Below are 22113 nucleotides of genomic sequence, written 5' to 3'. Positions count from 1 at the left end.
CAAAGTAGAGCAGGACGCTACGGGAGCCCTAGAAGTACTTGCAATAGAAGGAATGCTGGGGGGGGGGGGGGTTATCCCCTGTCTGGCGACCTGGCACCCAGTAAGTGGCTCTGGCACAGGGGATGCCCGCAGCCCGGGGCGGGAGGCACCCTGTTTCTCACCTAGGAGATGCTGGCAAGGATGGAAGTAGGGCAGGTGAGGTGGAGTGACGCCACCCCGCTCCCCCCAGGATAGGGTTACACACAGACACCAGCCTGCCAGCCCGGCACTCGGGAAAGGTCAAAATCTGCATTGAAATGGGAGACAGGGAGAAGACAGTGGGGGGGGGGGCAGCGCTGTGCTGGCTGTGTCCCGTCCCCCCCTTCGTATCCTCAGGGAAGGGGCTGGAAGAAGTGTCTATGGAAGGGCCGAGGACCGGTGGGGAGGGAGCAGCTATGGGCCAGGAGGTCTGGTGGATCCAGCCCTTCCCTCCCTAGTGTGCCATGGCCAAGGGGGAGAGTCGGGGAGAGCACCCCCAGCCAGGGTGAACAGCCCCCCACCCTGACTCCCTGGTGGGGGCAGCGAGAGTGCCCCCTGCTGGTTGCTGCCAAAGTGTGGGGAGCCCCCGCTGGCCCCTGTGGGACAGCACTCCCTGCTTGTCCCCGCTGTGGAGGGCACCTTGCTGGAGCTGCCCCACCCTCGGCCTGCGTGGCACAGAGCCGCTTTTGTGTGTCGCTGGCCCACAGAGGACTGCGATCAAAGGCCCGGATCGGCACTGGGGAGGACAGTTGGATTCTCTTGGCACCGCGCACAAAGCGCTCGTTAAGGGCCGGCCCTGGCCCCGGGAACAATGCACAACGGGAGAGCAGCCTCTCCCTGCAGCTCGTCCCTCCTGTGCCCCTGTCCCTCGGCTGGCCTGCAAAGCCACCTGGGCAGTACTGGCTCACCCAGGCCTGGCAGCCAGCCCAGGGTGAACGTCCTCACGGCAGCCCGTCCACCGCATGCTCTGCCCTGTCCCTCAGCCTCCTGCATTTCCCACCGCTGTCCCCACAGGAGCCAGTCCGTGGGCGTCAGCCGGGGCAGCTCCGGCGGCCTGCTGGAGACCCCAGCTGGGAATCTGGCCCAAAGCGTTTTATCCTGGGTTGTACTGATCACCCACGCCCCCAGCCCCAAGCACATGTACTATCTCCCCGCAGCTTGTGAGCTTGATGGGCCATCCCCCACATCTGAGGGGGAACGTACTCGCAAGACCCCTGTATCTTCTGCTGCCATCTCTTGGTTGCCTTGGCAATGGTCTTAGCATGAATACAGCAAGCCCTTTGTAAGAATGAGCCGGGGCTCGTTAGTGCCTGGGACTCCCCAAACGAGCTGTATGTATGCGTTTATTTTAGGGTTGTTAACCTCTGGACCTTGCTGCAGCAGGATATCCTGGAAGCTGAGGGAGGCCCTAGTGGCTAGAGCACTGAACTGGGTTCTAATCCCATTTTGACCACCTGCCCGCTGGGTAACCTGGGCACGTCACTGCATCTCTTTGTGCGCCAGATTCCATCTGTAAAATGGCCTGAAATATCGGCCTCCTTTGTAAGGTGCCCTGAGATTAACTGATGACAAGCGTCAGAGAAGAGCTAGGGGTTGTGCTTTTCTGTGACTAGCCCTGGCATATGCCAGGACACTGGTGAGGATGCTAGTGACAGCTTGAGGGCACCATCAGATCAGCTGCTGGGGTTCCAGAGCTGTCCCCGTCCCCTGTGCAGCACTGCAGAGCTCGGTGTGTTTCCTGGGGGCTTAGGGCTTCCTCTGAAATATCCTGCACCAACACTGGGGAGATCTGCCCGCTGCCTGGGATGGCCAGGGGGTGGGATGCCAGGCTGGTGGTCCATTGGCCAGGCCCCTTCCCTGCTGTGCACAGGTGCCTCGCCTGGCCGGGTTGGTGGCTGCTGATCATATTACACTGAGCCCTGGCCAAGAGGCTCTGAGGACGGTTTTGTTCTCTCCTTGCTCTGAAACCCAACCTGAGCCTTGTTCCCACCAGTTCAAAGAGGAACCTGATGCCAGGCAGCAGCATGCGGAGCCAGGGGGCTGTTTGGGCCAAACACGGCAGCGCTGGGGGGTGCAGCTGCAATTCCAGTGGAACTAGGGTGACCAGATGTCCCGATTTTATAGGGACAGTCCTGATATTCAGGGCTTTTTCTTATATAGGCACCTATTACCCCCCACCCCCGTCCCAATTTTTCACATATGCTGTCTGGTTACCCTAAGTGGAACCGTCCCCTGAGCTGGACCTGGGGTGATAGCCACTGGGCTTGCAGGGCTTGCCTGGCCCTGGGCCTCCAGCATTTCCCAGCTGCCACTGTGGTGGTGCATGCAAATGGTGTGGATTCCTAGAGCCATCCTACTCCAGGGATCCCTGGATCCCCCCATCCCCCTGCATTTCCTCCTTATTTCAGTGCTCTGGCTGGTCTGCCTCGCTGGGCTCCCCACAATGGACCAGGCACAGCCGGGCCCCTGAGGCCACCCCCTCCAGAGTCAGCCTCTGCCTTCCCAGCCTGGCTGAAGAACAGCTTATCTTGTCCCGTGGGGCCTCAACAAACAGCCAGGTGCCTTGTGAATGGGGAGGGATGTCCCAGCAGCAAGTATGGGCCTGTCCTCTCCGCCGCAGCGCTGGGCCGCGCCCAGGAGCAGGAGCCGGGGCCAGCAGTGCTCACAGAGGACAAAGGAAGATAAATGTTTCCCTGGCAGGGGCCTGGGGCTCAGTGGGTGAAGAACACTGGGTAACGCACAGAGCCTGCAGCCCCTGGCACTTGCTTCAGGGAGCAGCTGCCCTGGTCTCTCTGGATTCTCGTGCTGGATCAGGGATCCCAGCTCTCACCCCCCACCCCCTCACCCCTCTGGCTCACACACCTTGCTGGTGCCGCTCAGTCCTGACCTTGCACCCTCCAGTCCCAGCTCTGTTTTGGGACCCGCAGCCCCCCGTAATCCCCACCCTTGTTCTTCTCTGCATGCTGCCATCTGGAAAGCGGAGTTGCTGCTCCGGGGCCCTGACTCGTTTCCACCATCCAGCTGTAGCTGACACCTGAGACCCAGCTAGTCTTTAAATAATGGTCACTCTGGCAAACCTAATCTCCTGAGCTCCCCTGAGAGAGCAGCTGTGACATTAGCCTGTGGGCCCAGTTCCCGAGTGACCCCAGCTTTCAAAAGGGCCATTCGGGAGCAGGGAGGTCACTGGCTAGCATTCCCTGGGGCATGCGGAGACCGTCTCCTTCTGGATCTACCTTCTCCATTTGTCTCTGCCCGGAGGAGAGGCCAAAGCAGAGGTCGGTCCCTGCTAGACAATCTGTGCCCCGTACAAGCCGGCAGAGATCTCCCTGCCCCATCTCGCTGCTCATTGCTCCCTGGAGTGCAGCTGAGCTCCAGTTTAGCATGGTCTAATTGCCAGCCAAGCCCCCAGGGGCCAGCCTGTCTCACATCTCGGAATCAGGTCAGTTATTAAAAGGCTACAAACCCTGAGCCCCCGGGGAGGATAGCAGCAAACAAGGAGACTGAGAGAGGGAAGGGCAGGAGCCATGCCAGGGCCGGGGGCAAGATAGAGCCAGGAGCTGTACCAGCATGGGGGGCACGATGGAGCTGGGAGTTGTGCTAGGTTGGGGGTGGGGGGGTGATGGAGCAGTGAACCATGCCAGGGCAGGAGGGGGTGCGATGGAGCTGGAAGTCATGCCTGGGAGGCTGTGTGGGGGAGGGGGGATGATGGAGCCATGCCAGGGCGGGGGCATGGCAGAGCTGGGAGCTGAACCAGGGCACGGGGTGATGGAGCCATGCCAGGGCAGAGGGCGTGATGGAGCCGGCTGTCACGTGGCGCTCCCCTGATGTCAGCAGTGACGCTGGTGGGGGAATGTTCAGCAGAACAGATCCCTCTCGGAAAACACCTTTTTGACTAAAACCAATTTTATTTATTTATTTATTTATTTTTGCAAACTTGTGTCTGTTTTGACAAAAAATACATTTTGGAAAATGGTGGGGAGGAGCTGTGACCAAAGCGGCCCGTCCTGCTTTGCCAGGGCTGGAACCAGAGGTTCCATGGTTTGTTTTCAAAAGGCCGTTTCAGTTAGAAAGTGGCTGTGTTTTATATAGAAACCGAATTTCACATTAAAACATGGCCAATATGGAAACAAACCGTTCGGACTGACCCCAAATTGGGACAGTGCCACTTCCCAGGCCACACAGCTGCCAGCCGGCACCAAGTGTCTGTACCCTCAGCACCCTTCGATTGGGTTTTGGAGCTGCCCAGCTGGCCCCTCCTGGCTCCGTCCCCCGGCGTGCGGCCTCGGGGTGCCTCAGCCTGTTGGGGAGCCTCTTGAGCCAGGGACTCTCCAGGAGGAGCAATCCCGGCGCCACAGGGAGCTGCTTACCCCGCAGAGAGCGGAATGGCCCCCTGCCCCAGCCGGTCTCCCTGGGAGATGGCCGGTCTCTACCCAGCCTGGTCAGTGGGGCAGGCTGGGGGGGGCTGTCCTCAGAGACCCAAGGGAGGTTCATTTCACTGCCATCCTGTTGTAGAAGGTGTATGGCAGCCCAGCGCATGCCGCAGCCCAGGTGCCCGCTACGCCATCCCTCGTCCCCCCCGATTGCTGCGCTGGGACACGCGGCTTCCCAAGGAGAGTGGGGGGTCGCAGCGTGTGGGGCAGGCGGGCCTGATCCTAGGGCTGCCCAGGAAAGGAGGCTGGCACGTGGCCATGCCCTGCTGACTCCTGGCACCCGGTGTCCCGGCAGGTAGTGGTGCTCATGGACCCCATGGAGGACCCCGAGGACATCCTGCGAGCCAACCGCTCCCGCGAGAAATCCTATGTCTTCGACGTGGCCTTTGACTTCACGGCAACTCAGGTGAGGAGCTGGGCCCCTGGAATCCTGCCGGGCTCGAAGCCCTTCATATGGGCCACCCAGCCCTGAGCCTGGAGGATTGGGGGGTCCTCGGCGGGGGACCTTGCTATCCCAGCATCCTCAGCCCCCACCCTGCCCCCTCCCCATCTGCGCGACACAGTGGCTATGGCAGCAGGTGCTCAATGGCGGCCGGGCAGCGGGGCTGGGCCAGGCCGGGGGCTGGGCCAAGCTGGGCCCTGGGTCTGGTTTCAGCAGTTCCATTTCATGCTAATGTCCACAATACGCTGACACTGGGGAGGCTGCCCCCATCAAATGCCCCCCACTTCCTTGTAACAACCAAGACAAGCGGGGGCAGGGAGAGCGTGGGGGGGTACTGTGCATCCCCTCTCCTCCAGTGCCCAGAGACCTGCCCTTCAGCAGGTTTCTGAGCCCCTCATTGGCCCCAGGTGGCGGGGAAGGGAATTGGAACTCATCTAGTGAATGGAATCAGAGCTGCCCAGCTGTGTGTCAGCAGCCCTATACTGCTCCCTGTTGGTGGCGATTCTCCTGCACCTTGGGTGGCAGGAGCCAGGGCATGGAGCACAGGAGGGTCTGAGCTCTGTCCCTGCGCGCTGGGTGAGCACAGGTCTGTCCCAGCACACCAGGGCGTGTGCCTCATCGTGGGGCATGCCGGGAGGGTTAGGGTGGTGGCTGCATGCAGGTGGGTGAGTGGAGCAGAGGAAAGGCCCGTAACGGTGGCTGGACAGCTGCGGAGGGGTCTGGGACCCGGGGGGAAGCTGGATGGTACATGCGCACCCCACATTTTCAGTTGAGGGGAGTTTGGTCCAAAGGTAATTGCCTCGGTGTTGTGGAGGGGGGAGATGACAGGACACGGGGGTGGGGGGAGAATCCTGACATGTCTGTCTGCACCGCCTCCCCACCGAGGCCTGTCACCCTCCCGTGCTCTCCGGCTGCAGGAGATGGTCTATCGCGCCACCACCAAGGGCCTGATCGAAGGTGTCATCTCTGGGTACAACGCAACCGTCTTTGCCTACGGCCCCACCGGTAAGGGCCGCCCCACGCTGGGAACGCTTGCCCGCAGGGGCCAAGGCAGGGAGCCACACGGGGCAGGGAGCCACCCGCGCCTCTGGCCAAGAAGGCAACGTTTCAGCCTCGCCACGGGGGTAGCGGGAGGGCAGGGTCTGGGAGGCACCCAGGGCCTGCGGGCCCCCAGCTCTGGCACTAAGGAGTCGGCTCAGAGCCACAAAGGGGAGGGTGCAGCATGAAGCAGATGTCCACGGGGGTGCCTGCGAGCCACTGGTGGCCGGGTCCCCATCCCCACCCCGCCCAGCACAGACCCACAGGGGATGCCCCGTCCCCTCCCCGCCTAGCACAGACCCATGGGGTCCCCTGTCCGGCAGAGAGCCCTGACTGCCTTCCTGCTGCCCCCCAGGCTGCGGGAAGACGTACACCATGCTGGGCACAGACCATGAGCCCGGCATCTACGCACGCACCCTCCATGACCTCTTCAGAGCCATTGAGGAGACCAGCGATGACATGGAGTATGAGGTGTCGATGTCCTACCTCGAGGTAAGGCCCAAGTGTGTAAGGACAGGCAGGTTGTGTGTTTGGTGCTCCTACAGGGTGTATCTGGTGTGTGTGTGTGTACAGGCGGGTTGTGTGTGTATGGTGTGTGTGGCGCTCATACAGGTTGTGTCTGTATAGTGTGTGTGTGTGGACGGGCGGGTTCTGTGTTTGGTGCTCATGCAGGGTGTGTCTGTGTAGTGTGTGTGTGTGTGTGTATGGATAGGCGGGTTGTGTGTGTGTGTGGTGCTGATACAGGGTGTGTTGTATAGTGTGTGTGTGTGGATAGGTGGGTTGTGTGTGTACGGTGTCTGTGGTGCTGATACAGGGTGTGTTGTATAGTGTGTGTGTGTATGGACAGGTGGGTGGTGTGTGTACGGTGTCTGTGGTGCTGATACAGGGTGTGTTGTATAGTGTGTGTGTGTGTGTATGGATAGGCGGGCTGTGTGTGTGTGGTGCTCATACTGGGTGTATCTGGTATGTGTGTGTGTGTATGGAGAGGCAGGTTGTGTGCGTGTGGTGTGTGTGGTGCTCATACAATGTGTATCTGTAGAGTGTGTGTGTGTGTGGACAGGTGGGTTGTGTGTGTACGGTGTCTGTGGTGCTGATACAGGGTGTGTTTGTGTGTGTGTGTGTGTGGACAGGTGGGTTGTGTGTGTGGTGCTCATACAGTGTGTGTTGTATAGCGTGTGTGTGTGTGTGTGGACAGGTGGGTTGTGTGTGTACGGTGTCTGTGGTGCTGATACAGGGTGTGTTGTATAGTGTGTGTGTGTGGACAGGTGGGTTGTGTGTGTACGGTGTCTGTGGTGCTGATACAGGGTGTGTTGTATAGTGTGTGTGTGTGGACAGGTGGGTTGTGTGTGTACGGTGTCTGTGGTGCTGATACAGGGTGTGTTGTATAGTGTGTGTGTGTGGACAGGTGGGTTGTGTGTGTACGGTGTCTGTGGTGCTGATACAGGGTGTGTTTGTGTGTGTGTGTGTGGACAGGTGGGTTGTGTGTGTGTGTGGTGCTCATACAGTGTGTGTTGTATAGTGTGTGTGTGTGGACAGGTGGGTTGTGTGTGTACGGTGTCTGTGGTGCTGATACAGGGTGTGTTGTATAGTGTGTGTGTGGACAGGTGGGTTGTGTGTGTACGGTGTCTGTGGTGCTGATACAGGGTGTGTTGTATAGTGTGTGTGTGTGTGTGTGGATAGGTGGGTTGTGTGTGTACGGTGTCTGGTGCTGATACAGGGTGTGTTGTATAGTGTGTGTGTATGGACAGGTGGGTTGTGTGTGTACGGTGTCTGTGGTGCTGATACAGGGTGTGTTGTATAGTGTGTGTGTGGACAGGTGGGTTGTGTGTGTACGGTGTCTGTGGTGCTGATACAGGGTGTGTTGTATAGTGTGTGTGTGGACAGGTGGGTGGTGTGTGTACGGTGTCTGTGGTGCTGATACAGGGTGTGTTGTATAGTGTGTGTGTGGACAGGTGGGTTGTGTGTGTACGGTGTCTGTGGTGCTGATACAGGGTGTGTTGTATAGTGTGTGTGTGTGTGTGTGTGTGGATAGGTGGGTTGTGTGTGTACGGTGTCTGGTGCTGATACAGGGTGTGTTGTATAGTGTGTGTGTGTGGACAGGTGGGTTGTGTGTGTACGGTGTCTGGTGCTGATACAGGGTGTGTTGTATAGTGTGTGTGTGTGGACAGGTGGGTTGTGTGTGTACGGTGTCTGGTGCTGATACAGGGTGTGTTGTATAGTGTGTGTGTGTGGACAGGTGGGTTGTGTGTGTACGGTGTCTGTGGTGCTGATACAGGGTGTGTTGTATAGTGTGTGTGTGTGTGTGTGGATAGGTGGGTTGTGTGTGTACGGTGTCTGGTGCTGATACAGGGTGTGTTGTATAGTGTGTGTGTGTGGACAGGTGGGTTGTGTGTGTACGGTGTCTGGTGCTGATACAGGGTGTGTTGTATAGTGTGTGTGTGTGGACAGGTGGGTTGTGTGTGTACGGTGTCTGTGGTGCTGATACAGGGTGTGTTGTATAGTGTGTGTGTGTGTGTGTGGATAGGTGGGTTGTGTGTGTACGGTGTCTGGTGCTGATACAGGGTGTGTTGTATAGTGTGTGTGTATGGACAGGTGGGTTGTGTGTGTACGGTGTCTGGTGCTGATACAGGGTGTGTTGTATAGTGTGTGTGTGTGTGTGGACAGGTGGGTTGCGTGTGTGTAGTGCTCATACAGTGTGTGTTGTATCGTGTGTGTGTGCACACGTGTGTACAGACAGGCAGGTGGGGTGTGTAACGTGCATTCGTGTGTACGGTCTGGGAGGCGCCAGGGACTGGGGGGACTTGGCTTCCCCTTTCCCCAGCTCACGTGGAGCCCCCGGGGTCGCTCCACCTTCTCTGCCCGTCTCAGTCGCCGGCTTTGTGGTCCAGCGAGCACCCGCTCTGTGCCCCGCGGGCAGATAATCGCCGTGGTAACGCACGGGGACTCCGCCGCCAGCTCGCTGCCTGCATGGGCTACCACAACATTGACACAGGCAGCCAGGCTGCCCGGGAGGAACCACCCACAAAGACTCCCTGGGAGCCAGGCAACGGGGCCGGGGCGGCCGAGAGGATAAATATCCGGGAGTGGGGCCTGGGCAGGGACCAGGGGCGCGCCCAGCTCCCTCGTGCAGCTGGGACCCAGCCCAATCCTGCCGCGGGCCTGGTCCAGAGGGTCAGGGCTGAGGGCAGCGTGCCAGCTCCTGGAACCTCATGGCAGGGCTGCTAAGGGGCAGCGCTACGGGGCAGGGTGGGGAGCAGATGCTGGGCCTGAGGGAGCTCACAGGTGCCAAGGAGCAAAGGACCCTCATGTTCCTTCTCTGAGCTGTTCAGCCCCAGTGGTGTGGGGGGCTGGGAGCCTGATCCAGGGCTGGGGCCCTGGGGTCTCTAAACCATCAGCACTCGCCAGCCGCTGTCAGGGCCCAGGCAAGACTCTGCCCAGAGTCAGGGCAGGAGCCCGACAGCTGCCAACGCCCAGCGGAGGGGATTGGCCCTTCCCTGAATATCGGCTGCATTTCCCTGCTGCCGCCTGGCACTCTGCCTGGCCCCCCGAAGGTGGGGGTGCCCTTGGCTTGGGGGAAGGTGAGGCCCCTCCTTGGCATTTTCCACGCTGGCCCCCATTGTGGGCACTGGCATGGCAGGGCTTGATCCCAAGAGCCAAGCACCCAGGGCTGATGGGGAGCGAAGCCAGGCTGACTGTGGAGGGTGCATTGGGCTCTCTGGTGTGGGCAGGGTGTGGCCAGCCCAGATGGGTGGGGTGGGGCAAAATGTCATGCCAGACTCCTGCAGCTCACCCCTGCCGTGGCCAAAGACATAGAAGGGGGTTCTTTGGCTGCCGCTCTCCCTCCTCCGTGCCAACCCCCTCCCGCTGCGACTAGATTTACAACGAGATGATCCGGGACCTGCTCAACCCGTCGCTGGGCTTCCTGGAGCTGCGGGAGGACGCCAAGGGAGTGATCCAGGTGGCGGGGATCACGGAAGTCTCCACCATCAACGCCAAGGAGGTGAGCGTGGGGCACAGACCCCGGCACGACTTTCAATCCTGCAGCTCCCCTTGTCTCCAGCCCCCCCCCTACACACAGCCTCTCCTGGCCTCGAGCGTAGGAGCCTAGAGACTCGCCCCCTGCCTGGGCGCCAGGCCAGCGGAGCTGGGTCTGGAGTAGCCGTGGTCAGGCTGTTGGCCATGAGTGCCCTGCCCGGCAGTCCCCTCCTCCGAGTCCTGTCAGCGCGCTGTCCCGGCGCGGCCCCAGAGCCGTCCCCTCACCTGGCACGGTGCTGAAGTGACATCCTGCGAAGGGGGGCCACGAAACCCAGGGACACTATTAGGGCACTGGTGGGGTGCGCACTGACCCGGCGCGGCAGGCTGGGGGGTGGAGGGGAACGAACATCCAGGGACACAGGCTGTATGTGCTGCAGGGGTGCCCAGCGGAGATGCGAGGCTGCCACGTGCAGCGGGGTGCTGGAGGGACTGGGTGGCAGAGCGACTGGCTGTGTCCCACTCTGCCCCCCTCTCAACCCGCCCACCATCGCCCTCTTGCCCCCTTGCCGCCCCGCAGGTCATGCAGCTGCTGCTGAAGGGGAACAAGCAGAGGATGCAGGAGCCCACGGCCGCCAACCAGACGTCGTCGCGGTCCCACGCTGTGCTGCAGGTCACCGTCCGCCAGAAGCCCCGCATCAGGAACATCATGCAGGAGGTGCGGGTGGGGCGGCTCTTCATGATCGACCTGGCTGGCTCCGAGAGGGCATCTCAGGTACGGGGATGGGGTTTCAGGGGGGCAGCCCAGTGGTGCCAGCAGCCGGTTGGTGCACAGGGGAGAACACTTCCACGCTCTGTGGGGTAGAGGTGCAACAAGAGGGTGAATGTGCAGCGATGTGGGCACATGCCGGGGGCAGGCTCTCGCGTGGGGTGGAGAGGATCAGTCTGGGTGCTGCAGCAGGTTTTGTCCTGGGGACGTGGCAGTAGCATGATGCATTGAGGGGATGTGGCCTCGTGGTCTGGGCATGGGGCTGGGAGCCAGGACGGTGCGGTTCTAACCCCAGCGCCACTGCAGCCTGGCTGTGGGGCCGCGGTCGAGCCACGTTCCCTTGCTGCGACTGTGAGACAGGGCCGACGACCCTGCTCTGGGAGCTGGGGCTTTGCAGATCCCAGCGAGGGGGTCACTGAGGCCAGGAGACAGGCTCTGACATGATCAGTCGCTGAAGGCAGGGTTCAGGGGCTCCACTCAAGGGATGGCTCCCCCGAAATTGCCAGGGCCCCCCAAGTCTGTGGGGTGGGGCTGGCCCCTCCATGTCCTGAATGGAGAGAGAGGGAACTTGCGAAAGGCAGGACAAAGAACCCACCCCAGTGCCCAGGAAGCTGGGCAGGCCAAATGCATCCACCTTGGTCTAGGTCGGACATCCCCTGTGTGGTGTGCTGTGCTGCGGGTACACGGGCGAGCCAGGGCTGGACTAGCAGGGGGCAGTGGGTCGGAACTGAGGGGCACCAGCACAGGTGGGTGATGGACCAGGGGTAGGTCAGGCCGACGGGCATGATAACACACACGCTGCCTCCCACCCGGTGTGCCAGCAATGGATACCTTCGGCCCCTAGAGACCGTGGTGATTGGCGCTTCCAGGGGGCCGTGGGTCAGACTGTACGTTTGATGGGCACCAGCAGAGCTGTGCGTGGGGTGCCCAGGGCTGGAGTCACCAGCTTTGGGGCTGGATCAGTCCTGAGGGTAGGTCCCTCATGTGCCATGGTCCCACGCGACGATGTGTGCTGGGTTCGGCTGCAGTCTGTGCTCCCTGGGGCTGCGTGGGGGACTGGAGCCCTTGCTCCCGGATCCGCTCTGCCCACGCAGTCCTGGTGCCAGGCAGAACGATGGACTTCACCAGCTGGTGCTGCTCCGGTTTAGTCAAGCCCACAGCGCCCCCTAGTGCCGCAGGCTTGGGGTTGGCCCTCTTCTAGACCAATCCCCGTTTCCACACTCCATTTACTGGGCACGGCGTGTGTTTCAGGGGAGGCTCTGGCAGTTTCCAGTAGGGGGGCAGGTCAGATGACCTCGGCTTTCCCTTTCCCAGCCTGGACTCCTGGCTGCTTCATGCTGTGGCTTCGCCTGCGGCTTGTGGAAAGGTGGCACCTGCGGGGGAAGTGCAAGTGCTGGGATAGGAGATGTCACGGAAGTGCTGCCCGCAAGCCGTGGGCTCGCACCGCGCACTGGGGTCTGCTGGAGGTCCCCGTGCGTATAGGCTGTTGTTGTCGGGTCAATTGTGGGCACTGGGCTGTGCACACTGATTTGTTATCTAGGGTTGCGTGTGTGTTTGTTATTGTAGGGTTGCTTGTTTGCTTGTTGGTGCTCAGAGCTGGGCTGTTGCCTTTGATTTTCTCTCCTTTAAAAAGAAAAAAGACCATTTAAGTTGGGGGGGATGGATGTTTCCAAGCAGCCAAACACCCCTAGTCACGAGCGCTTTGCCAGTGGAGGAGTGGGACCCTTGGCCACGCCATGCTGAGCCATGCCCTGCAGGGGGTGCTGGCGAGGGCCCCAGTGGGAGCTGTTGTGTGGGTACCGAACCCGCACCTTCCCCGATGCCTGCGCAGCCCATCGCTCTGCCAGGCATTGTCATGTCCAAGCCGACTCTTCCGTGTGCTGCTAGGCGCCTGCAAGCCGGGGGTGTGCTTGGCAGTGGCCATGCACAAAGCCCCGCGTGCCCCTCCCCCAGGGCTGGCCCCGAATCTCTGCCTCACACCCTTGCCCTGCCCCCACAGACCCAGAACCGTGGGCAGAGGATGAAGGAGGGAGCCCACATCAACCGCTCGCTGCTGGCACTGGGGAACTGCATCAATGCCCTGAGCGACAAGGGGGCCCCCAAGTACGTCAACTACCGCGACAGCAAGCTCACCCGCCTCCTGAAGGTACAGCGGGACGAGCGCCCGCCGGACCCTGGGCCAGGGCGGGGAGATCAGCAGCACCTTGCAGCGGGCAGTTGGGGTGCAGGCCCGGGGAGGGGACCCAGGGCTGGAGCACCCCAGCGTGAGTGACACGGCTCCAGCTCTGCACAGCTCGGTCTGGCCCGTGTCAGCCCGGGTGCCGTGTGTGCCAGGAGGTCGGGACCACCGCGGCGTGACCAAGGGGCCAGAATAGCGCAGGCCCCTAGGGCCAGGCTGGGGGTGGGCAGACGGGCCTGGGCCCAGCTCGTTCCGATTCCAGTGCCTGGGGCAGAGGCCTGGGGATAGGGCTGCAGCCTCCGGCCCTGGCAGACACCCAGCCCCACGATCCTCTGTCGCCAGGACTCCCTCGGGGGCAACAGCCGCACAGTCATGATCGCCCACATCAGCCCTGCCAGCAGCGCCTTCGAGGAGTCCCGCAGCACCCTCACCTACGCCGACCGCGCCAAGAGCATCAAAACCACGGTACTGCTGGCACCCGGCCTGGGGCACCCAGCGCCCTGCCCTCCCTTCCCCCACCCGGCGCCCCACCCTCTGTCCTCTCACCGGGCACCCCGCCCTCCCTTCCCCCACCCGGCGCCCCACCCTCTGTCCTCTCACCGGGCGCCCCACCCTCCCTTCCCCCACGCGGCGCCCCACCCTCTGTCCTCTCACTGGGCACCCCGCCCTCTCTTCCCCCACCCGGCGCCCCACCCTCTGTCCTCTCACCGGGCACCCCGCCCTCCCTTCCCCACCAGGGGCACCTGGCATCCTGATCCTCCCCCTTGCCTGGGCACCCAGCACCCCGCCCTCCTGCCTTCTAGGAGAGACCCGCCCCCCTTCCCCAGGAGCAGCCGGGGTGCGGTGCTGGCGGGAGTCGCCCCCCCCAGCGCGCTGACCCTTCGCCCCGTCTCCGCAGGTGAAGCGGAACCTGCTCAATGTCTCGTACCACATTGCCCAGTACACCAGCATCATCTCGGACCTGCGCAGCGAGATCCAGCGCCTCAAGTGCAAGATCGACGCGCAGGGGCCGCGCCCGGCCCGGGGCGAGCGGGGTGACATCCGCCACATCCAAGGTAACGCCGGCTGGGCCGGCCCTCCCCGCTGCCTGGGCCGGCCCTCCCCGCTGCCAGGCCCATCACCGCTCACGGGGCAACGGCTGCGCCTGCCCCGATCACACTGCCCCACACCGAGCTGGCACCGCTCCCTGCTCCCGCCGGAGCCAGGTGCTGGGCTCCCGGCCGCGCCTTCTCCTCAGCAGAAGGCACCCGGGCGGCCGTGCCCCCACCCCGGTGGAGGGCAGCTGGGCGGCCGTGCCCCCACCCCACTGGAGGGCGGTTCTGATGACCCAGGAGGGATCCCTGCATGCCCCCATGCGTGCGATGCCCTGGGGACGGCGGCTGCTCTGTACGTGCCCTATCTGGCAGGAGGCGCCCCCGCAGTGACCAAACCCACCCCTCGTGTGTTACAGCCGAGGTGCAGCTCCTCAGCTCCCTCTGCGACCGGCAGGAGATGGACCAGCTGCGGGAACAGCTGATCGGTGCCTTCCAGGAGCAGATGGACCTGCGGCGCCAGCTGATGGAGCTGGAGAACAGCTACATGGAGATCCAGATCGAGAGCACCCGGCACCTGCTGACCATTGCGGAGTAAGCACAGCCCTGCCCAGCCCCCACAGAGAGCCGGGGTGTCACTGGGGCTCCAGGAAACCTCCTCCCTCCCTGTATAACTGGCCTGCCGGGCTGGGCGTCTTGAGATCTCCCTGGCTCAGCAGCCGGCGGGGGCTGGTCAGTATAGCCAGGTAATGCCCAGCCAGGTTTACTGCCCTGTCAGTGGGCGAGGAGCGCCACATGTCAGCAGTTGGGCATAGCCAAGGCCCGGGAGGTTGCAATCTGCCAGGGGCTGACGCTCGCGCTCTCCCCTGGCGACTCCAGCTGGGACCAGGAGAAGAGGCACCGGGCGCAGAAGTGCAGGGAGGAGCTGAGGAAGGAAGAGAGCGAGAAGGATTCGGACACCGGGGACGAGCAGCCGGACGCGCCGGAGCCACAGGAAGTGAGCTCGGCCAGGGAGAACATCGCCGCCCTCATGGGGGAGCAGAAGAAGCTGCGCAAGCAAAAGGTTCCTGGGATGGGGGGGGGAGGGAGAGCTCGGGGGGAGGTGCTGTGGGACTGGGCTTTGGGGCCTGATGGGGAGAAATTAGCTTGGTGGGTCTCAGCCCAAGGCTGGGTGCCCCTACACACAGCCCACCCCGCCCCATCGCTGGATTGGCATCAGCTGTTGTGACTGCCAGGTTCTGGTCAGAATTGGTCCGGGCTGGGATAGCAGGGGGCTGCAGGTTCAGACTGAGGGGCACCAGCAGAGCTGGAGGGCAGGGAGCCCAGGGCTGGGGTAGCAGGGGCAGTGGGTTGGGATTGAGGGACACTGGCAGAGCTGGTGGGCGGGGAGCCCAGGGCTGGGGTAGCAGGGGCAGTGGGTTGGGATTGAGGGACACTGGCAGAGCTGGTGGGCGGGGAGCCCAGGGCTGGGGTAGCAGGGGCAGTGGGTTGGGATTGAGGGACACTGGCAGAGCTGGTGGGCGGGGAGCCCAGGGCTGGGGTGGCAGGGGCAGTGGGTTGGGATTGAGGGACACTGGCAGAGCTGGTGGGCGGGGTGCCCAGGGCTGGGGTAGCAGGGGCAGTGGGTTGGGATTGAGGGACACTGGCAGAGCTGGAGGGTGGGGTGCCCAGGGCTGGGGTAGCAGGGGCAGTGGGTTGGGATTGAGGGACACTGGCAGAGCTGGAGGGCGGGGTGCCCAGGGCTGGGGTAGCAGGGGCAGTGGGTTGGGATTGAGGGACACTGGCAGAGCTGGTGGGCGGGGAGCCCAGGGCTGGGGTAGCAGGGGCAGTGGGTTGGGATTGAGGGACACTGACAGAACTGGAGGGTGGGGTGCCCAGGGCTGGGGTAGCAGGGGCAGTGGGTTGGGATTGAGGGACACTGGCAGAGCTGGTGGGCGGGGAGCCCAGGGCTGGGGTAGCAGGGGCAGTGGGTTGGAATTATGGGGCACCGGGAGAGCTGTGGGGGCTACAGCGGGTCAGGATTGAGGGGCACCAGCAGAGCTGGATGTGGGGCATCCAGGGCTGGGCTAGGCTAGCAAGGGGGCAGTGGGTCGGGAGGGGCACCGCAGAGCTGTGGGGAGGAGCCCAGGGTTGGGATAGCCGGGGCTGTGGGTCGGGACTGAGGGGCACCAGCAGAGCTGTCGCGACGGGGGGCACCCAGGGCTGGGAAAGCCGGGGTCCATCTGGCCAGGGGTCCAGTCCATTCCACAGTGACCCCTGGGGACAGGCTGGTCATGTGGGCAGGCCCGTGACTCGGGGCCCTGGGCTGCTCTGCACCCGCAGGCGGAGCTGGAGAAGCGGTTCAAGGAGATCCGCCAGCGGGGGCGGCGGCTGGAGGAGGTCCTGCCTCGGCGCATCAGCTCGGAGGAGCAGCGCGAGGTGCTGAGCCTGCTCTGCAAGGTGCACGAGCTGGAGCTGGAGAACACGGAGATGCAGTCCGGCGCCCTGCTGAAGGACGGCGTCATCCGCCACAAGAACTACGTGCTCCGGCGCTTCGAGCAGCACCGCAGCCTCTGTGGCCGCATCATCCAGCAGCAGAGGCAGATCATCCACGGTGCGGGAGTGTGCCCCCCCCCCCGGGGCTGGGGGATCCTGGGGGGGCTCTGCGGGGCCCAGGCGCCCCCGCTGCAGCCGGCGCCGTGGGGTTGCATGACAGCGCGATGATGTCGTGACGGGGCGAGGCTGGGTTGCCATGCAGCGGGGCTATGTCATGGTGATGCCACGTCGCGGCGTGATCATGTCAACTCAAGCTCCCCCATCTCCTCCTGACCTGGCCCAAACCCTTTCCCCCGGCCCCAGGCTCGCCTCTGGCCCAGGGACCTGTGTGTCAGGATTAATGCAGGGCTGGGTGCCCCTGGGTAGGTCTGGGGGTGCTCCCCTAAGTCTGTGACCCCCCACTTCCATCTACTCCTCTCCCTGGCAGAATATCACCTCTCAGTCCCGCACCACCTGGAGGAGCTGTATGAGATCTACCTGCGGGAGCTGGAGGAGGGCAGCCTGGACCGGGTTGCCAGCCTGGACCGCGTGGCCGCCAAAGCTCTGAAGGTACCTGTGGGGGGCGCTGGTCCTTCCCTCTCAGCTCACACGCCATGGGGTCAGGATATCACTCAGCTCTTTGGAAACAGAGCAGGTCCCTGGGTGCTCTCTGGGCCCTCATATACCCTGGCACAGGAGGGGGTGACCAGCTCCAACCCAGGCAAAGTGAGTGCGGCTTCCAGCCCCCAGATGTGGTCACCGGGGGGTCAGCATCACACACAGTGGGGAGCTGGGAGGGCCTGAGTGTTGGTGGGAGGGGGCAATCAGAGAGCAAGGTAATTTTCCAGGGGAGGGAGTTGGGGGCTCAGTATGGAGGGGTTTCCTCTAGCCCCAAAGGGCCAATCCACCGGTGAGTGAAGGGCAGAGAAGCTGCAGGCGGCAGGCTGTGTCCTGCAGCACCCCCAGGGGACCCATAAACCGCAGGGCAGCTGGGCTGGGCGTAACAGCAGCTGATTCCCCCGCAGGATACGTCTCTGCCCAAGATCCCCCACCTCCCGGCTGCTGAGAGCGCCCTGGACTCCGACCAGGAGAGCGTGAGGACGCTGGGCTCAGAGCACCAGCCACTGCTGCGGCGTGACTCCCGCAGGCAGGCCCTGCCGCCCCTCGTGCTGGATGCAGAGAGGTAGGGCCCCGCCTGGGGGCAGGAGTGTCCCGCACACGTGGGTGTCTGTGTTCAGGACCCAGCCCTGGGGCTCTGGCTGCCCGCAGATCCTGGGGGAGGCGTGAGTGACGAGAGGCTGGATGCAGCAGGTGGGCAGAGAGGAGGCTGCCAGGCCCAAAGAGGAAGAGCTGGCGGGGGGGGGCGCATTCAGAGCAAAGGGAACCTCCTTGTTGCCCCCTCAGGCACAGCCGTTCCCTGATGTGTGGGTCTGGGAGGAGAAATGGACACGATATCAGCAATGGTTTTGTTCATTTACAAAAGTCCTGTTCCCCCGACTGCAGTAGAAACGAACAGCAGCTGGCAGCTTCCTAGCTCAGAAACCCCCACGGCCGCCCCTCCTGCCACTCTCTGCCCAAGCAGCTCCGTCTCCGCTTCCCATCCGTGTCACGCCACTGCTTGTCCTGGCTTCCTGCTGCCACGCCCGGGCTGCAGCCCCTGGCCTAGTCCCCGCGTTTGCAGCTAGGGAAATGTCTGCCATGCGTCTCGGCTCTGACCTGCCAGCTCCAGTTTCCTGCTGCCCCACCTAGAGAGACGGGCTCGACTGCTCCTCCTTGAGCCTGCAGTAGGGCAGCCGGCAGAGCCATTGGCTTTCCTGAGGTCTGGGCTTGGCTTTGGATCCAAGACTCCACCAACAGGAGCCATTGGCCGCTTTCAGCACAACATCCCGCGCGCGTGAACTCAGCGCTCTCCCTCGCTCTGTGCCGTGTCTCTGCTCTGGGTGTGACGGGCGTCTGTCCCTCTCCGGCAGCGACCCGGCCCAGGTGTTCAGGACCAGCCCTCGGGTGCGGCAGATCAAGAGTTCGGCTGTGCTGACCCCGCCCCCCATCCACGTGAACGGCATGGTGACCCAAGAGGTGTGTGGGGCAGCGTGGGAAAGGCCCCGGTGTGGGAGGTGCCAGGGGCCCAGGGCACGGACGCGCCTATGTGAAAGGCAGCGTTGACTAGTAGCTGGAGCGCTGCACAGAGCCAGGAGTCCTGGGGCTACTCCTGGCTCCGCCACTGGCCTGCTGGGTGACCTTGGGCAAGTCACTGTGCCTCAGTTTCTGCCTTGTCAGCCTGGGCTCTTCAGCCCTGGAGCTCTTTAGGGCAGGAGCTGTTCTTCACTGTCTGTGCAGCACCCGGCCCCCCGTGGCTCTGGGCTCGATGGCGGTTACCGAGTGTGCGGGATTCATAACCAAAAAATCCAGTGGAAACTCTGGGCCAGATTCCGCTCATGCTGCCTGGCGTCGGTCTGGGGTTGCTCTGGGTTTACTCTGGGCAGGGCTGGGCTCTGGGCTTTTTACCGCCTTTCTGCCCTGCCCTGCCCTGCCCTGCCCTGGCCGGTCCTATCCCAGCCCGACTGGGCAGGCAGCGAGTGCAGAGCAACGCAGGTATTTCTGCCGGGCAGCGGCCAGACGCACTCACCTCCCATCTCTCCCCCAGTACCTGCACCGGGGGAGCCTGGCCAGCCTGGAGAGCCCCCCCAACTCCTCCCCGGACAGCAGCGAGAACTGCTCGGACGTCGCTCTGACGCGCAGAGGTGAGGAGCTCTCGGCGCGGGGTGGGGCCGGGTTGTGCCGTCACCTCCTCCTCTGGGGAAGGGAAGGCACAGACGGTGCCAGGAAGGCAGCAAACGGCTCCTGCCAGCCACACTGGGGCCTCTTAGAGCCCCCCCCCCCCCCCGAGCCCTAAGAGTCAGGGGCTTCTGGGTAACACGGGGTGGGGGGTCATGTCCTGCACGCTGCCCCCATCTGGGATGCTCTTAGGTTCGGTTTGGGGCCATCCCATCCCCAAGGCCCCCAGACTGTGGGGAGATAGGGGGCTGGGCAGGGAGGCTCAGGCCCCCAGCGTGGTACGGACTACGACGCGTAGCGTTGCCTGCCCACGCACGCCAGCTGCAGTGTCTGGCCCAGGCTTTAGCAATGGGCCATCTCCTCTCCCCTCCCACCCCCGCCCGCCTGATCACAGCCACGGAGCCACCGCAGGGTACAGGGTAGCCAGTGCTCGCCCTCCAAAATGCTGCAGCAGAGCCCCTGGGGGACGGATCTCTTTCCTGACGTGGGCTGTCTGCCCTCCGGGTGTTAGGGGCACCTCGGGCGCAGTGAAGATGAGGCTGAGGGCACAATGCTTCCAGTTTGCAGATCCAGATGGGGGAAAGGCTGGGGGGTGTCAGGGAGGGCCCCAACCCCCCCAGATCTGGACCATGCGACTGGTGCGGCCCCCCGCCCTTACCCAGCCAGGTCCCCTCTCGCTCTCTCACGCCGGTGCCCGCTCTTTGCAGAGCGCAGGGAGATCCTGAGCAGCACCAAGAACATCGCGGTGAAGGCTGCCCGGCGCCGCTCCAGGGTGCTGGAGTCCGACCGGCTGCAGCTGCTGGGGCCCATGAAGGAGCGGAGCAGCCTGTCGCTGCACTCCCTGAGCGAGAGCGAAGACCCCCTCTCCCCAGAGACCCCCGCCTCCCGGGGCCCGCCGTGCCCCGGCCTGCAGCATGCCGCCAGCGAGGACAACCTGTCCAGCAGCACCGGGGAGACGGCCTCGCGGGCCGAGGGCCCCTGCCCCAGCCACTCCCCCGGGCCCTGGCTCCGGGGGCACAAGGAGGCTGGCAAGAAGCTGGAGAAGAGGGAGGAGTCGCTGGACGGCAGAAGGCGGAAACGACGGTCCAGGTCCTTTGAGGTCACCGGCCACGGGGTACGTGCCATCCCCACGCCAGCCGATCCCCTAGGAGCTGCTCCCGGAGAGTCCCTTTGGGGCCAGCCCCCCAGCACCTGCGCTAGCCCTGGACTCCCCAAGGGAGGGGCTGGGGCAGTGCATTTGGGGATGGGGCTCCCACTGCAGGAGCCAGGCGCAAGGCAGGCAGGGATGAGCCGGCGGCTTACCCCCAGTGCACTGCATGCTGGACTGGATAGTCTCCCCCCTCATCTCCCTTTGGCACAGAGCGGGGCGCAGGGGCGGCTGTAACCCTGGATCTGAGGTTCAGGGTTTGGGATCCAGGGCCCAGGGCTCTGTCAAGTCACCGAGCTGCCCCCTGGGCTGAGCTTTGCCCCCGAGCCGCTGTGACCGTTTCTCCCCCTCCCCTCCCCCGCAGCTCTCAGGACCGAAGACCAACGTAACCCGGTGCCACCCCCTCGAGAGCAACTCCGAGCACAGGATGCCAGCGGGGGGGCAGCCAGCGCCACACCCCCGGGCACCTGGCAAAGCCAAAGGGAGGCTCCCACAGAGCCAGCATGCAGGTGGGTGAGCCTCGGGCTGGCTGGGGCCATGGCACCCGGCCAGGGCTACCCACGCTGGCTCTGTGCCGGACAGAGCGTGCCTGGGCCATCGCAGTAACTCCTGCCAGGGCATCCCCCTCAGTGCCAGTGGCAGGGTTCTCCAGCCCTTGGGCAGCACGTGGGCATGGGGTCCTGCCTCCCCGGTGTCCTGGCCTCCACTGCACGCAGAACAGGACCCTGGCTTGCTGGAACTGGGCCTGACGTCCCAGGCTGGCACGAGTGGCCCTCTCAGCCCCTCCCCCCGTCAGCCACTGTGGCGGAAGTGGGGGCGCCCCAGGCTGAGCCCTCTCTCTGCTGGCACACCGGGCACTACCCAGCCCACAGCAGGGCCAGCCGCTCCCACGCTGCCCTCCCAGCGTCCCTCCACCCCACCTTGGTGGGCAGCCTTCAGCTCCTTCTGCTGGTCCCGTGGCGTCCCCTGACGCCGCTCCCAGACTTGGTGCCCCCAGGCCGGCAGGCGGCGAAATCCCCAGTCTAGCCTGTCGAACCCCTCCCCCAGGATGAGCTGCATCAGGGGCCCGTTCTCTGCTCCTCCCGCAACGAGCCTGTGGCACTGGAAGGAGAGGACGAAAGCCAGGGACCATTGGCACAGCAGACCTGGGGCCAGCACCCAAGCGCCAGGTTCCCCAGGGTGGGGAGCTGCTGTGGGACCCAGATTGGGGCCAGACTCCGCTTTGCAAACCTCTTCTGTTTGTTTCCCTCTCCCCCAGGTCTGGGGGACCCGGCATCTCTCCCGCTCCCCCTCCCTCCTCCCAGCAACTTGAAGAAAGGCCCCCAGCCCAGCCAGCACCCCCGCCTGAGCTACATCACGCTGAACGGCACCAACGCTTACGCCAAGGACGGCAGGAGCCGGCGCTATTGACGGGCTGCGGGCAGACAGCCCTGAACTGGGAGGGCCCAGCCCTCGGGGCGGGGAGGGCAGGGGCTTGGGAAGCCTGGCAGGACTGTCCTGGCGGCCTGGCATGCCCAGCTGCTGCAGGGACTGCTGCAGGGACTGCCAGGAGAGCAGGGCGCATGGGGGCTCCTCTGGGTGGAGCCGGCGCAGGGCCTGGGGCCTGCAGGAGGAAAGGGGTTTACCAACGTGGTTCTCATGGACGATGATTCTCTCCCTCCTCCTGGCTGCCCCGCAGCCCTGCTGCTGGGGCCTGTCCCTTCCGCAGCCCTACAGACACGTTCCCTCTACCCCTCCATCCGAAGCGCTTAGACCGCCGCGTCCCCCTTGCCGAGGGTTACAGGGAGCTCCCTCTGGA

The 22113-nt window shown here is 63.7% G+C and overlaps 1 protein-coding gene across 1 annotated transcript in view; it reads left to right on the top strand.

Annotated features, from left to right (window-relative positions):
- The window catches only part of KIF19 (kinesin family member 19), a 29780-nt gene extending 8055 nt beyond the window's left edge, over positions 1 to 21725 (top strand). Inside the window, exons 3-20 of the mRNA XM_077833902.1 lie at positions 4744 to 4854; positions 5808 to 5895; positions 6284 to 6420; positions 9803 to 9928; positions 10481 to 10675; positions 12669 to 12815; positions 13191 to 13313; positions 13747 to 13903; positions 14299 to 14473; positions 14759 to 14942; positions 16202 to 16472; positions 16842 to 16963; positions 17419 to 17576; positions 18364 to 18469; positions 19038 to 19134; positions 19876 to 20282; positions 20680 to 20824; positions 21574 to 21725. Of these exons, the coding sequence (XP_077690028.1) occupies positions 4744 to 4854; positions 5808 to 5895; positions 6284 to 6420; positions 9803 to 9928; positions 10481 to 10675; positions 12669 to 12815; positions 13191 to 13313; positions 13747 to 13903; positions 14299 to 14473; positions 14759 to 14942; positions 16202 to 16472; positions 16842 to 16963; positions 17419 to 17576; positions 18364 to 18469; positions 19038 to 19134; positions 19876 to 20282; positions 20680 to 20824; positions 21574 to 21725 (2901 nt within the window). The remainder of the gene's footprint in view (positions 1 to 4743; positions 4855 to 5807; positions 5896 to 6283; positions 6421 to 9802; positions 9929 to 10480; positions 10676 to 12668; positions 12816 to 13190; positions 13314 to 13746; positions 13904 to 14298; positions 14474 to 14758; positions 14943 to 16201; positions 16473 to 16841; positions 16964 to 17418; positions 17577 to 18363; positions 18470 to 19037; positions 19135 to 19875; positions 20283 to 20679; positions 20825 to 21573) is intronic.
- Positions 21726 to 22113: the final 388 nt, after the last annotated feature.

This window comes from Eretmochelys imbricata, chromosome 14 (genome assembly GCF_965152235.1).
Source record: "Eretmochelys imbricata isolate rEreImb1 chromosome 14, rEreImb1.hap1, whole genome shotgun sequence".
NCBI lineage: Eukaryota > Metazoa > Chordata > Testudines > Cheloniidae > Eretmochelys > Eretmochelys imbricata.
This window is presented reverse-complemented; position numbering and strand designations above follow the sequence as displayed.